Source organism: Pteropus alecto, unplaced genomic scaffold, assembly GCF_000325575.1.
Source record: "Pteropus alecto unplaced genomic scaffold, ASM32557v1 scaffold185, whole genome shotgun sequence".
NCBI classification, from domain to species: Eukaryota; Metazoa; Chordata; class Mammalia; order Chiroptera; family Pteropodidae; genus Pteropus; species Pteropus alecto.
The window spans coordinates 9657766-9672779 of NW_006438088.1; the positions used below are offsets into that span (position 1 = coordinate 9657766).

A 15014-nucleotide genomic window follows, 5' to 3' on the forward strand; every position below is an offset into this window, starting at 1 on the left:
AGTCTAATAAATATTAGTCTTCAGTATAATAAGATTGATTAAATACATTTTTTGGCAAACATTATTCCAAAAATTCATTAATACCTGTTACTATGGTATAGAGATTACAAACTTTATCCTTAATAAAAAAGCAGTTTTCTCTGCTTTTATTTCTCATTGTTATTTTTCCTTTTTCACCCAACTCCCTTTTACTAAAAAACAAGAACAACAATTAAAAAAATAGAAATTAATGAAAAAGGACATAAACATTTTTAATAAACACCGAGGGGTAGGCAGTGATACAGAGCCAGAGGGTCAGATCTTAGAATCCAGCAGAACTCAGTAAAGTTCTTGCTCAACCACTTCTAAACTGCATGACTTAATCTTTTCATGCTTCAGTTTCCTGATTAGTAAACTTGAAAAAATCCTCCCTATCTTAGAGTTGTCAGAATTAGAAATATTATGCCTTAAGGGTCAAATATAATGCCTTATACCTAGTAATAATTATTTTAAAGTCTTTGTCTACAAACTCCAGCATCTGAATTACCTGTGGGTCAGTTCCTCTTGTCTATTTTTACTCTCCCGTTTGTCACATTTTCCTAGCTCTTTGTATGTCTCATCATTCTTTATTGTATCCCATACGTTTTGTATTTAAGAATTACTGAGACTGAAGATAATTTTATTTTCTCTCACATAAGCCTCCCACTTTCCTTTGTTAGCCACATAGGGCAAGAAACTGATTATCTCAACAAATGCAATTGAGTTGAGTTGGGTCTGGGTTGCAATTTTAGTTAACTCAGTCTATCTCTCTTTTGTTCTTAGCTGTGACACTCGCTCAATTTTTAATCAAAAGCCAAGCAGGGCTTTATCTCTTTATCCCTTAAATACAATGGGAGATTTCATATCTGCCCTTTGGAGTTTTGAGTTTCACTCTATTCTCTCAAAGAAATTTGGCAAATTTCTTGTGGAAGACTGTCATATATTTCCTGCAGGCTCCTTTCTCTAGTGGCACTTCATTCAGAGGTAGTGCCAGACTTCAGGAGATTTCACTCGGGCATCCCAGCCCTACCTACCTTATCCCACAGACTTTTAAACAACCCAGCATTCAGTAAATGTCCTGTGGAGAAAACTGGCCATGTGTTTGGGGCTCCTCCAGGTTTCACTCTATCATGCCAGACCATGCAACTGTCAGGAAATCCACTAGTTTCTCTTTTCCCCAGTGGAGTTTCATATAGGTAGAGTTGCTCTGCCTGTGTCAAACCTAAGCTTAACCTTATGGTCAGAGGCATTAACAAATGCCTCTAGAGAAGACAAAAACAATCAGCTAACTTGGAAGGGCACTTCCCTGTCTGGAGATTTATTGTGATAATTTTTTGTTGTTCTTGCTTCCATCAACCTCCACTATCTATAAAACTATGTTTTGATATGTAGCAGGAGTGATGGCTTCCAAGTAGGTTATGACATCTCGCTCGAAAACAAAAGTTTTCCCCACAACATTGAATATTCTTCTACAACTTAAATGACTACATAACTTTCCAACATTTGGAATGTTTTATTCCATATTACACTTTATAATGTTAGAAATTTAGAGAACTTTTTCACCTTGTAACAAATATCTTTATAACTAAGTTTCTGATTACATATTTAATACTTTTTTCTTAGTATAAATTCATAGATGTGTAATACGTCAACAAGTATGCTTAGATTTGGTTTTTGGCTTTTGTTTTAATTTTATAATTTTGATAATATGTTAGAAAATTTCTGCCAAGAAATACTGTACTAATTTACTTCGACAGTGTGGGAGAATTCCTGCTTCCTATGGGTGGTTTATTAATAATATATGAAGAATTTTATTTCTTTGGCAATACACCTACATGTTATTTTAATCTCAAGAAAATATTAGGACTTTCTTCTCAATATCCAGTTATTACGGAGTGCTATGAACCCTAGAAAATATATATAGTATATATATATATATAAATAGTATATTAGGATTTATATTTTGGTTAAAAATATATATTGTTTATGGTAACAGAAAAAAAGATGTAAACCCAGCTTTTCATTTTGGTTAGTATAGTCAGCAGTTAGTATAGGTTGCTTTGGATCATGTCTTACTCTTTGCATCTTCCTTTTAGTATCTTTAAGAGAAGTATTCCATATTTTTTGGTTTTTGGAGAAATGAAAAAATTTATTGGTTGAAAAATATTACATATCTTGATATGAATTGGTAGGAAGGAAAATGTACAACTTCTTTATTTTCCTATACTCTTTTTTATTGGGACCTTTTACTTGACTCTGTACAGACACAAAGACCTTTGAGACTTGTATGAGTCTAAGACCTATAAATCCTGTCTGACCTTGACATGATTAGCTTTGAATATCAGTAGTCTGAGTACATGCTTTTTCAAGTTTAGAACTGGGAAACACCTGTACTTCTGGAGAGATAGAAATGCTTTTTAATCACCAACAGTGGTGCAGTTGGAAATATTTTTTTCTTATTCCACACACATAACTATTCAAGCCAAGTAGTTAAGGTTAACATGTATTTGATTTTTGTTTCCACTCAGAGATACTTGTTCTGCTTGGAAAATAAGACCCTTAAAAAGGGCACATGATCCTCAATATTAAGAAAAATGTACTTTGTCTTTTATTTTGAAGTTTAACTTACCATTTTAAATTATGGAAAATTTCAAATATGTATAAAAGCCAAGAATGTACTATAATGTTTGCTGTTGTGCCTGCTACCACTTTTGCTTTTCCTATCTTTCATTTTCACCATTAAAAAGTAATGTACTTTCCCCTAAATAATCTTTTTTTTAATCATCAAATGGTCATTCGTTAGGTATTTAGTCCTTATATTTTCTTCAATCTGATTCTTTTAAAATAAAGTTTTCATTTCATGTTTGTCTCTATTGGTTTCTGTTAGTCAGTAGGGTGTTTATTTTCATTTTCTTCTTCATGCTCTCTGATGAAATACTATTAAATATTGTTGCTTGTTAAATGATGTATGTTGGGAAACCCTTAAATAGATCCTAGGAAGTGTTACCTTGAAAATACAGTAGACATGCAAACACTGAAGTTTTTTCAAATGTCGAAGTGTTTTCAAAGGTTGCTACTCAGTTTCATGAATATTCAGAAAAGGGTTCTTATCCTCTTTGAGCTAAATTAGTATGCACAGGCACAGTCTCTGTTTTTCTTTATTTCTTAGTGCAGTTAACATTATTTCATTTCTATATCACTTTCATGGAACTGATTGTTTCAGTATGTTACCTAGGTGATTCCCCTCATTGCCTTGTGTATTTTTAAGGCTTTTCAAAAACCACTTTTTAAAATATGTGCACAGTTCTCAATTTTAAATTTTCACTGTTTACACATTCATGTGCACGTGTGTGCTCCCTCTCTCTCGCTTTCCCTCTGTCTCTCTTTCTTCCTCTCCTCTCCCCCCAACCCCCAACATCTCTGGTAGACATCTCGAAGAGAGGATTTTTTTAAAAAAGACCTGAGTTGCTACAGCGAGGGCGAGTTAAGTGGGGGAATGCAGTGGAGCTGAGGGTGAGGATATACAGTTACTTAAACGTTAAATCCTGATAGCACACTAGCTTCCGGGGTGAAGGCCCTTGCCGTAGTTCAGCTTGCTCAGGCATTAGAGTTATGCAAACAGAAGCTATTGCACACCCAGAGTTTCATGACTGAAAAAGTAAACTTGTATATTTTTTTTTATAGGTTCAAAAAGGCATTTGAAAGTGAGCCAACACTACAGTCAGGAATTAATTATGCGGTCCTTCTCCTGGCAGCTGGGTACCAGTTTGAGTCTTCCTTTGAGCTCCGGAAAGTTGGTAATTACAACTTGATATTTTACATGGAAATCAAGAAACTGTGGACCCAACTTGGTACAAAGAAAAAGAATCATTGACAGATAGGCAGTTCGCTTTCTATCTCATCTGACTTCCTGGGGAAAAAAAAATTTATTTTATCTACTTGTTTAGTGTTTTATACTGTTGTGCCAAATCCTGATATTGAGATTTAACTCAGTTTTTAGTTTATTTTACCTGTTTGTAAAAAAACCCCAATTAATATTTGTCGTTCAAGCTGAAACTAGTATTAAAAATATCTGCTCTGCATTCGCGCCCCCAACTTCCAAATAAGATAGTATTTTGTGAACATCAGGGATGTTTTCTATGTTAGCTTGATTTTGCTTTCCTGGTACCTTAAAAAAAAGAAGAAAACCTCCGAAATTTTCTGTTTCTTCTGCACATCTGGCCCTGTGATTTCAGTCGTGTTGGAGATGGAGCCTCCCAAAGCCCCCAGAGTGCCGGGTCAAGCACATGGCATTCTTGATGCGGTGACTGATATCCTGAGAGACCATCTCTGAATTTTAGCCATTGATAGAATGCATTTTTGTTTTTTTTTTTTTAATCTGTGGACATAATCTCTTCTGACCCTTCTTTAGAATGTAAAGAAATTAGGGCATAGTGACGAGCAAATTTTGTGTGATTTTCTTGGTTTTAGCTTTGATAACATTTTTTAAAGATTTTAGATACTAGAATATTGTCTATAATAATCAGATTTCGCTCTCTTTTTTAGTGTTTAATCACCCTTTTTCAGAGAACCTTTCCAACTCTTGTAGGAGTTATCACTACAGACATAGAAATATTTGGCCGTATTTTTCATAGAGAAAAACAATTGATCTTAGTGAAGCTATGAATTGTAGAATTTTTCTTTAAGATTTTTAACTGGAGAATGTTTTTGTTTAATTTTCCTTCAAAAAAAAAAATGAGTCCTGGACTTTTTTACATTATTTTGGGAAGAGCTTATAAAATAGCCATATGTAATGTTCTGGGAAATCTTAGAAAGCAAATAAAGTTTGAGTATTAAGTACTTTTTAAAAGGCCCAGACTAAAAGAATGATAAAATACTTGTCACTGCTAGATTGCACTGGTATTCAGTACACAAAGCTTTTTTTAAAATGTTTTTAATTGGTAAATGAAACAAGAGAAAATACATTGCAACTTGTGCTTTTCAGAAATTATAATTTTGCATCAAAGGTTAATTTTAAAACACTAAACTCCTCATGTATCAGTGATCTAACAAATAATTTGTATTGCTCTGTTCTTGAACTTAAGGTGAAGTTTATTGATGTTTCTAGATCATTACAGGATTTGACACTGATTTACATGTGTAAGTAGAGCAATAACATAGTGTTTTAAAAATGTACCTAAGTTCTCATTTTTAAGTTAAATGTAGATTAAGATGGTCAGCACTCTGCTAAGAGAGTAGATCTCACCCCTAAAAAGAAATGGTAATTATGTGACATGACAATTACGTGTTAGGCTATGGTAGTAATAATCATTTTGCAATATATAGTATATCAAATCAACATATTGTACACCTTAAACTTATACAATGTCATTCGTCAGTTATATCTTAATAAAACTAAAAAAAGAAATTAGTCAACACTAAGATTTGAGGAACTGTGATTAATATAAGTTTCTAAGGGAAACATACTTTAATATTTTTTCCAAGAAGAACTCATTCATAATACATTTTGAATGATAATTTGAAAACATTATGAAGCTGAATTTAAAATTTTGGAAATTGCAAAACATATACAGACTTAAAATTATAAAGACAATGAATTTTTAGCTACTAAGGGAGCTAAGTTTTCTACATTTCTAAAATATCGTGACATACTTTCTAAATTGTATTTCTTAATAGCTAAAAAAACAATTAAAACTCACTAACTTAGATTCTGCTCAATCAAAAATTATGCTAATCAACATATGTTGACCATAAATTAATTTTCATATGACAAATAGGATCAAAGAGATTTTTAAGGAAAAACAGGTTGACTAAATAAATTATTATTCTAATACAATAATGATATGAATTAATAGTATATAATAAAATAAGACAAATTAATAACCTATTTGGCATATTTTAAAGATATAATTTAAAAAGACATTGTTTTAAATACTCTAATCAGATTTTTCAGTAATTTATATCTTCTCCCAGTTCTTCTGTTGGCCCCCTGCAAACATACAAATTAGTATAAATTACTGACTTTTTATAGTAATCAGACTTTTCTTTATGAAATCCTTTCTTTAGATGGATTTTAAAATCTTGATTATAAAGGGTAAACAATTAAAAATTAATATGCCATAAAATCACTAAATCTGAAGCTTTCTAAACATATATTTAATGTAAAAAATGATTCTTAACTATTATAATGTTTACTAAAGATTCTTAATTCTAGTCCTGTTTCTTTGAGTTTATGACTAATTGCTTTATGATTTGTGTTCTCCTTTTTCAGTTTTTGAAAATCATTGATGTTTAGACTATTTAGAACTAATATTTAGGAACACAGAATCACATTTTACCTTTTTGTCCTATTTTCAACTTTACAAGCCTGAAAATTAACATTCAAACTTTAGCTAAAAAGATAATTCTTCCATCTTCAGTGGAATTTTTTAACTATCAGACACTTGATGGGAGAGAGTCAGAATTATAGGTCTGGGTCTCCAGTAATGATGACATAATAAAAAACAGTATAATTAGAACAAATAAACTACTATTTGAATTTTCTTTTTAGGGAGCAATAAAAATAAAATTTGTATTACTGAATATGAAAATCCATAAGTCTATAAAGATAATCAGGAAAAAGAAATTAAAACAAAAACAAAATCTATCATCAAGCACAAAACAATTCATTTGTCAGCTCTCTGGAGGCAACCAAATTCTCAGAAAACTGGAAATTATAGAGGAAAAGAAGCACTTTCTCTTTCTTTTAAAGACAGTTTATCCAGTTGATGAGATCAAGCTCTTCTTCAGGCATGCTACATATTAAATGTATTTTCTTCTGAAAAAAATGTATTCTTCAAAAGAATGCTAGCTAATAGAGTAGAAGGAATGATAAAACTAATAATGATAGTGATGTTGAAATAATTTGGCAAAGATCATCTAGTAGAACTAAAACCATTAAGTTTAGTTCTAATATTACAAATATTTATTTATAAAAATAAGTAAATATTACCATATTTACATGGTACCAAAGCTCACTCAACAGATTAGTCACAAAGGAATAAATATTCCTCTACAATCCATTGTATACATCCCCTCCACGGGTCAGGTTGTCAGTGGTCCGATTAGCATCCTTAGTGGGATGGCTCCACATGTGCCTCCTGATGTGGTGAACAAGGAATGAACAGCATCTCCTGTGAAATAGTCTTGCCAAAAATATTTAGCCTGAATCTTAAGATCTAACATTCAATTAATAGGAATAACAGTGGCTGGAGAAATAAGTCCAACACCACCATGAAGTGCCATCAGATAGATCTAGAATGTGAGGACATTCTATAAGATAGCCCTCCTCGTCTCTTAAAAAAAATCAGTGTCATGGAAAAAAAGTGTGAGTGGATTGGTTACATCAAATGAAATTTAGTAACATGAAAAACAAATGCAATTAATAATCCTTGATTGGATTCTGGGTTTTTACAAAAGCTATAGGAGGCATTGGGGAACAATTAGAGAATTTGAATTAGGACCAGATACTAGATAGTATTAAAGAATTATTATTTTTGTTAGGTGCAATAACTGAATAGGAGAAATTTTTAGGTATGGGCTGCAGTACTTAAGGGCAAAATGTCATGATGTCTGTAATTTAATTGAAATGGTTCAACAAAAATATCCAGGGAGATGAAGCAAAATGTTAACTATTTTAATATTTTTTTATTTTTAAATGTTTGAAATTCTTCATAATGGAAAATTGAAATGGAAAGAATTTAATCTCCACTACTCATAGGCCATATGACCTTAGATAAGTTGCTAAGAGTCTATGGACTCTTTTTTCCTCACTGAAAAAAGGAGATAATTTCTAATTTATTGGATGGTTTTATGAATTGAAAGAGTTACATTTCCAATGATCTTTGCACAGTGCTTGGCATATAACGGTTGTTCAGTAAAGGCTCTGTTTCCTATCTTTCTCTGTTAAAGCACCCTTGTAGCTAATAACAGATACAAGTTGTAAAACTATGATAGAAATTAAACTATTAAAATATCTTCAATTCTTAGAAGTCAACCAATTCTAAATAGAGTATCATCAAAATTTAAAATGCCAAAACAGACAATTGAATCAAAGAATTGATATATAAAACAGCAGTGACATACTGTTCATTGCTTGTAAATTTAGCCAGAATTTTTTTTAAAGAAAAATATCCATCTGTTAAGGACTTGATAAAAAGGTATAATGGTACATCGGCAATAGTAATTTTGCAATTTGGCCTTTCAAGAGCCTTAAAAATGTAGCCTGTAACCAAGTATAATGCTACTTCTGAGACTCTTTTTTATGGAAATAATCTCTAAATATGGAACGGATGTTATGTGCTAAGATATTTATTTCTATATTCCTTCGCAGGTAGCTCCTAAATATAAAAAATTAAAGCTGTATTCTTGACTCCATACTTAAAAGATTAACACCTTCATGTAGAAACAGGTTTCATAAATCATGTAGAAAGAACATAAAAGCTAACTCACAAAAGAAATACAAACATGAAAAGACACTTAATCTCAGTGGTTGAAAAAAGGCAATGTTTTTTTCTCTCCATCAGATTGGTAAAGATGAAAGGACACGATAGCACCCATAATTGGGAAGGATGTGGGCAAGAGATATTGTCAGGTGCCACTAGTGAGAACATAAATTGGTGCAGCATTTCTAAGGACAGTTTGGCAAAATGAGCACATCTTCTGCACCCAACAAATCCAGGTTTAAGACTTTATAATAAAGAAATAATTGAATAAGTGCACAAAGCTGTGTGTACAAGAATGTTTCTAGTAAGAAAAGACAAACTGCATTTGGGTAGTTAAATCATGACACATCAATATGCTAAAATACTATTTGCCATAAAAATAAATGCATTTGTTCAAATGCTGAATGGCTTGATGCCATGACCCTGTGACATTTATGCCAAGGCCAAAGATAAATATCACTTATCACAGAATGAACTTCTGATGCAAGAATAAATCTGAAATTTTATTTAAATGCTATTATTATAATTTTATTATTAAACATTTCATAGTCTCTGCTCAAATGTTTAACATGATTTGCTGCCAGATCAGTCCTGGGTTCATTGTTCATGTAATAGACAGTGAAGGGAGGCTCATTTTTAACTGAGGTTGGTAGAGACATGTTTTTACATTTCATTTTTTTCCCAAGTACTTTCTTCTTTCCTTCGTATTCATTACATTTTTCATTATGTCCAGATAGAAGGTCAAGGTGCTATTGCATACACATGTGTAAGTTTTTCATCTCATCAAATTTTAAGGTGACAAAGTTATTTTTTTAATTTATCACAAAATGTGAAGAATGGACTTCTTTCTGAAATATGGCTTAAGTGGAATTATATAATGAAAAGTAGCATAAAATTTTTTAAAGGTTATTTTGTTTTGTTAAAGTATAATTTTAAAAAAATGTACATGCAGAACTTAGGAACTCTAAAATGTACGTGTGTCAGAGATTTTAATTAATTCAATGGATGTGGAAACCAGTAAGAGGATATGTCTAGTTCAAAGAATGCTTAAGAAGTAAGGTATTTGTAGATAATTTAACAAACAAATGTTGGGATAAGACTTCTGAGTTTGATTTAAAAAAAAAACAAAAACAAAAACAAAACACTAGTTTATGCCCAACAGGTCATAAATCTTAGGGATTATCTGTTTCACTAGACAGAAATTATTTGTGTCCCTATTGAACAAAAATGTACTAGCTAACAAGTAAACTTCTCTAAGTCTGATATCTTTAATAAATAGCAAACAGGGAGATGAACTAGCTATACTTTCCCTAGACAGTCCTTGAGTGACCTTATACCCCCATATCATACTGATGTGACATGTCCTACCTTTTTACCCTACACCCAAGTTTCAGATAAATTTCCTGACAGTTATGGATGTTAGTGGCAGTAAACAATCCATATTGTTTTTAAGGAAAAAAAAATTACAAATGCAAAAATAATAAAAGGCAGAGTAGAGATGAAAATTTTAATGAAATGCAAAGAATCTAGAACCGAAATAATGTTGAAAAGAACAAAGTTGGAGGATTTATATTACCTGATTTCAAGTCTTGATACAAATCAGTAGTAATAAAGATAGTGTTATCTGTCAGTTTCCTTATTTTTTAACTTTATAAGTAAAGAACTGTTTTTGCATATAAAATTATTAATGCACCATTTTACTCTTGCAAAATATATATGTTGTACACATTTATACTTCAACTGACTGATAGAATGTCAGCGTATGGGACTTGGAATGTCCCTTCCAAATAAGTAAAGAATTCATGATATAATAAGGGAAAGAAGGAGGTTACACAAGAAGTTTTTAATTTATGCGTGTACTGACATAAACATTCTGGAATGATATACATCAAAGTGACAGCGGCAGTTATCCTCAAGTTTTTAAGTTAAAGGGTAAATTTCACTTTTCTTCTGTATACCTTTATGATTATTCTGACATTATTTTACAATGAATTTAAACCTCTTTTATAATCAGAAGCTTAACAAAGCTATTTTAATCTGAAAGGAAGAATGAAAGCTTAATTCTATTTTTTAATAGAAAGTTGGCTCTGCCTAGCCGCTGTGCGTTTGTGACATTGTATTTCCTGTCCGTCTTCTAGGGGTGAAGCTTAGTAGCCTTCTTGGTAAAAAGGGAAACTTGGAAAAACTCCAGAGCTACTGGGAAGTTGGTTTTTTTCTGGGGGCCAGTGTTCTGGCCAATGACCACTTGAGAGTCATTCAAGCATCTGAAAAGCTTTTTAAGCTGAAGACACCAGCATGGTAATAATAATGTGTTTATACAATTATTTTGAAATAAAGAGCTCGTATCACTTCTTTCCAAATTGTTATATTCTTTGAACTAACTTGAACTAAAACAGATTATTTTATTTGCATATAGAATAAAATGCAGAATCTAGAGGAAAAAATGATGTTCATAAATAAAATGTGCTGAATATAGGTTATGACTTTGGACATAGGTGTTGTCTGCTGGCTGTTGGCTTAGCCTTTCTGTCACATTGACCAACTCACCCAGGTTGGTCAGTGTTACCCACATGAATCATACAGGGGCCTCAGATTTTAACCCTACGAATCAAATCAGGTTTACAGGTTTCCATCTCAGCCTCCCAGGCCTCTGCTCCAAACTACTTGGGGTTTACTGACACATTTGAGTGTTTTCTATATATGTATGTTTTTCTAATTTCAAATTGTTCTTGGCACACACCCAAGTCTCATTATGTATGTGTAATTGGAGGGGAAAAAATTCCATCTGCTTTTAAGACTATTTTCTAAAACAATGCTAAGTTTACTATGCCTCACATGTTATGACCGAAGGTTAATAATGATACCAAAAAAGGCTTGGAGCAGCTCAGATCCCCAGCCAGTGATTCGTTTTCCTCAGACAGACCATTTGAAAAGATGATCACAATGGTAGAGCCTCATGGCTTCCTAAAGGATGTTCTCCTTTTCAGCAAATCCTCCCCAGCATCACTCCCATTGTGATTTTCCTACAATGCCTATCTGATCCTTCCCCTCCTCAGAAATCTTTGAATCACTATAGCTTAATGGCACTTCATAGCCTAAAGAATAAAGTTTCCTTGGCTTGACAAACAGAGTTTACCCTTAGTCATTCCATTTTCAACTCTGGTCACACCCCTGGGTTTACACCGCTATCAGACCGAACGTGCCATATTTTGGCTTCATGCATTTGTGTCTCCACACACACCGAGAAGGCCTTGTCCAGCGCCCTTCCCCACTTGGGGAACACTCATAAATCAGACCTCAACCTAAAACCCTTCCCCACATCCAGCTAGAAGTTCATGGATGTTGATGCATACACATGTTATTATTTCATCTCGTGAAATTTTCTCCTTTTGTGTTTCTTTGTTCTTTAGTCATATCTTTATTGATATTGGCAGTATGACTTCTGTTAGTCATATCTCTGTTTAGTTACAGTTCCATTGGCATTTATTACGTAGTGCTATAATACCTTTTACATTTCTGACTCCTTATCACTGTGTACACCTTGAGAACAGGGCTGTACTGTCAGTAATGTGTCCACAGTAGGCATTCAGTAAATAACATGAAATAGATGGACTAATGAATGCATCCCTTATTTTTTAATTTTTATGCCTACAGCACCTGGTTTTCCTAGGTGGTCTCCTATCCAAGTACTAACCAGGCCTGACCCTGCTTAGCTTCCAAGATCAGACGAGATTGGGCTTGTTCAGGGTGGCATGGCCGTAGACTCATGTTTATAGTTTTAGAATGTGCTTGCATGCCCCTTATCTCATATGATTATCTTACTCTTCGTTTTTTTCCTTCTTTCTTCAAGGCACTAGATGTCTTGTCAGATTTAAGTATATTGTATAATATGTAAGCTGAGTTACTTAGGTAAAATAATAGTTTCTAATGAAGGGTCTGTTTAGAAAAGCTTTCTCAAGGAAACGTATTTCAAATGCATTAACCACTTCCTTGAATAGCATATAGGCATTATTTTAAAAGTCTTGTTTTAAGTAGATGTATCACCCAGTCCAAGGCACTTGCGCCTCAATTTCCTCATCCTTAAAATGGGCATGAAACAGCCTACTTTATTGAATTTTTGTGAGATTTGAATGAAATAACATGTGAAGATACATGGCATGTAAGAAATAATGTTTGGTGAATCTGAATGCATAATTATTAATACCATATTTAAATTACATTACAGAATAAGACTGGGATATATGGGAGCAGGTGGTTTTAAATTTGCCTGTTATGTGTTTTATATCTCCTAATTTTTAGGTACCTCAAGTCTATTGTAGAGACAATTTTGATATATAAGCATTTTGTGAAACAGACTACAGAACAACCTGTGGCCAAACAGGAACTTGTGGACTTCTGGATGGATTTTCTGGTCGAGGCCACAAAGACAGATGTTACTGTAGTTAGGTTTCCAGTGAGTACTCTTTAAAGTATAGTTCTATTTTGTTTCATTTATTTAAGGAATGTTTTGCACTGTGATTGTTAACAGTACTAGTGTGTCAATTTTCATGCCCTAAAACAATGGTCATATGGTTAATACATTTATTTTCTGCATATTGGTTTGCTTTAGCTTGCTTTTTAAAACAATTTATCAAAACCAGAGAAATTATATGTTTTTATGTTTTGCCATCGAACTTGATGGTTTTTATGTTTTGCCATCGAACTTGGTGGTTTCTTTTCATAAGTTGTAAAGTACGCTTTCTCAAGAAAATACTGTCTCTTAGTTAGCTCAGTAAGTCAAGACATCTCTTCAGACCAGACAGATGGGTGCCTTTAATTTACACTACAGTTTTGTTGACATTGTCATCAATATCATCGCCATTAATTTGGTGATAGGTGTCCGGCTCACCTGTGTTGTTTTTCCATCTCCACCACTCATTACCCACGTGAGTCAGAGTTAGATGTCATATCTATAATCACTTTTTGCAGTGCTTTAGATCATTGGAAATGACTCGTAGGTTCTGGTCTGCAACTCATTTTACCTGGTTTCTATGAAACTTTATATATATACATACATATATATTTAAATGTATAATAGACACACATGTACACACACTTTAAAAAATATATTGCTCATCTTCTCAGCTGGTGCCATCTCGATCCTGATAGTTCTCAGAATGCTATCTCAAGCGATATAACATTAGCGACCAAAACAAGAATTATTGGCCACTCACTGTGTGCAGAGATCTTATCCCACATAAAAGTGATGCTATAAATCTCTCTGAGCTCTTAGCCTCAATCTTCCATCCTCAGGGGTGGTAACTACTCTCAGTTCTTTTTACAAAATCTTGTTTTCTAAATCTTGTTGTTAGGATCATCTGATTTAGTTCAATCGATTATTGGTATTAATAGGCTTTCTTTACTCTTGATTCCAGATGAAGCTTTAAACACAGCAGGATCTTTGGTTGAAAAGCCTTTCAAACTAAAACCCTTCACTTTATTTTATAGCCTAGATAATGTGCAGCCAGGAAAATACTTATATTATAGTGAGCTGGCAGCTTGCCTTAAGCTGATGTGCTGATGTTAGTAAATGTGGTGGTGAAAGTAGCTCAGAACTGAAGTATTTAATTGATTGTTGACTTAATCAACTAGGAAATTAGCAGTGAAAGGAAACCACTCATCTTAGCTATTCTGAGCTAATTTAAATTAGTTTAATGTGAATTAGTCTGACATAATATGAATGTAAAAAAATGAAACCAGATAATATGAAGAGAGAGGTAAGGAGAATATAGGTATATACTCCAGATTAGAGAGGTTTTCTTAACCAAGAAAGGAATCTATAAGCCCTAAAGGCAAATATTGACCAGTTTGACTTCATTAAAAATTCAGATTTTTGTTCTGTAAAAAGCACCATAAACATATCAAATGCTAGACAAGGAGAGAATATTTAATACTAATGTTGCAAAATAATCAATTTGTGTAATATGCAAAAAAAAAAAAAGAACCCAGTTTCTACAAATTGATAAGCAAAAGCAAAAGAAAAATGTGGAAATCATGTGAAGAGGTAATTAATCTCACTGGGTAATCAAAACAATGTAAATTAAGACGAGACACCATTGTACCTATGCCATTTTGCACATGTGCAGATATATTTATAGGATAAATTCCCAGAAGTAGAATTGATCACATTGCCATGTTGCCCCCCTCCACAGGGACTGTATTACTTGATGTTCCCTCTGTCAACATAAGAGGCTGACTGCTTTCCTAAAATTTCTCCAAAAAACTGTATTAGACTTGTACTTTTGCAAACTTATAGGTGAAAAAATATGAAAAAATTATATATCATGGTAGCTTTAATTAGTATATCTCTTATTATGTGTGAGGTTGTGCATATGATTAAGTTCATATGTTTAAAAGACCACTCAGTGATTTTTTTAAAAAAGAATTTGTCTCTTTAAAAATAAAGAGAGTTGGACATTCAGTCTTGGCCATGATGGAGTCAATGGTATTGGCATGCTATAAATAACTATAAAA

The 15014-nt window shown here is 32.8% G+C and overlaps 1 protein-coding gene and 1 pseudogene across 1 annotated transcript in view; one reads left to right on the forward strand and one right to left on the reverse strand.

Annotated features, from left to right (window-relative positions):
- The window catches only part of MAP3K5 (mitogen-activated protein kinase kinase kinase 5), a 167903-nt gene that overhangs the window by 83986 nt on the left and 68903 nt on the right, over positions 1–15014 (forward strand). The window contains exons 8-10 of the mRNA XM_006915385.3: positions 3703–3815; positions 10640–10799; positions 12801–12954. Coding sequence (XP_006915447.1) covers positions 3703–3815; positions 10640–10799; positions 12801–12954 — 427 coding nt within the window. The remainder of the gene's footprint in view (positions 1–3702; positions 3816–10639; positions 10800–12800; positions 12955–15014) is intronic.
- On the reverse strand, positions 12147–12265 carry LOC112482621 (annotated as a pseudogene).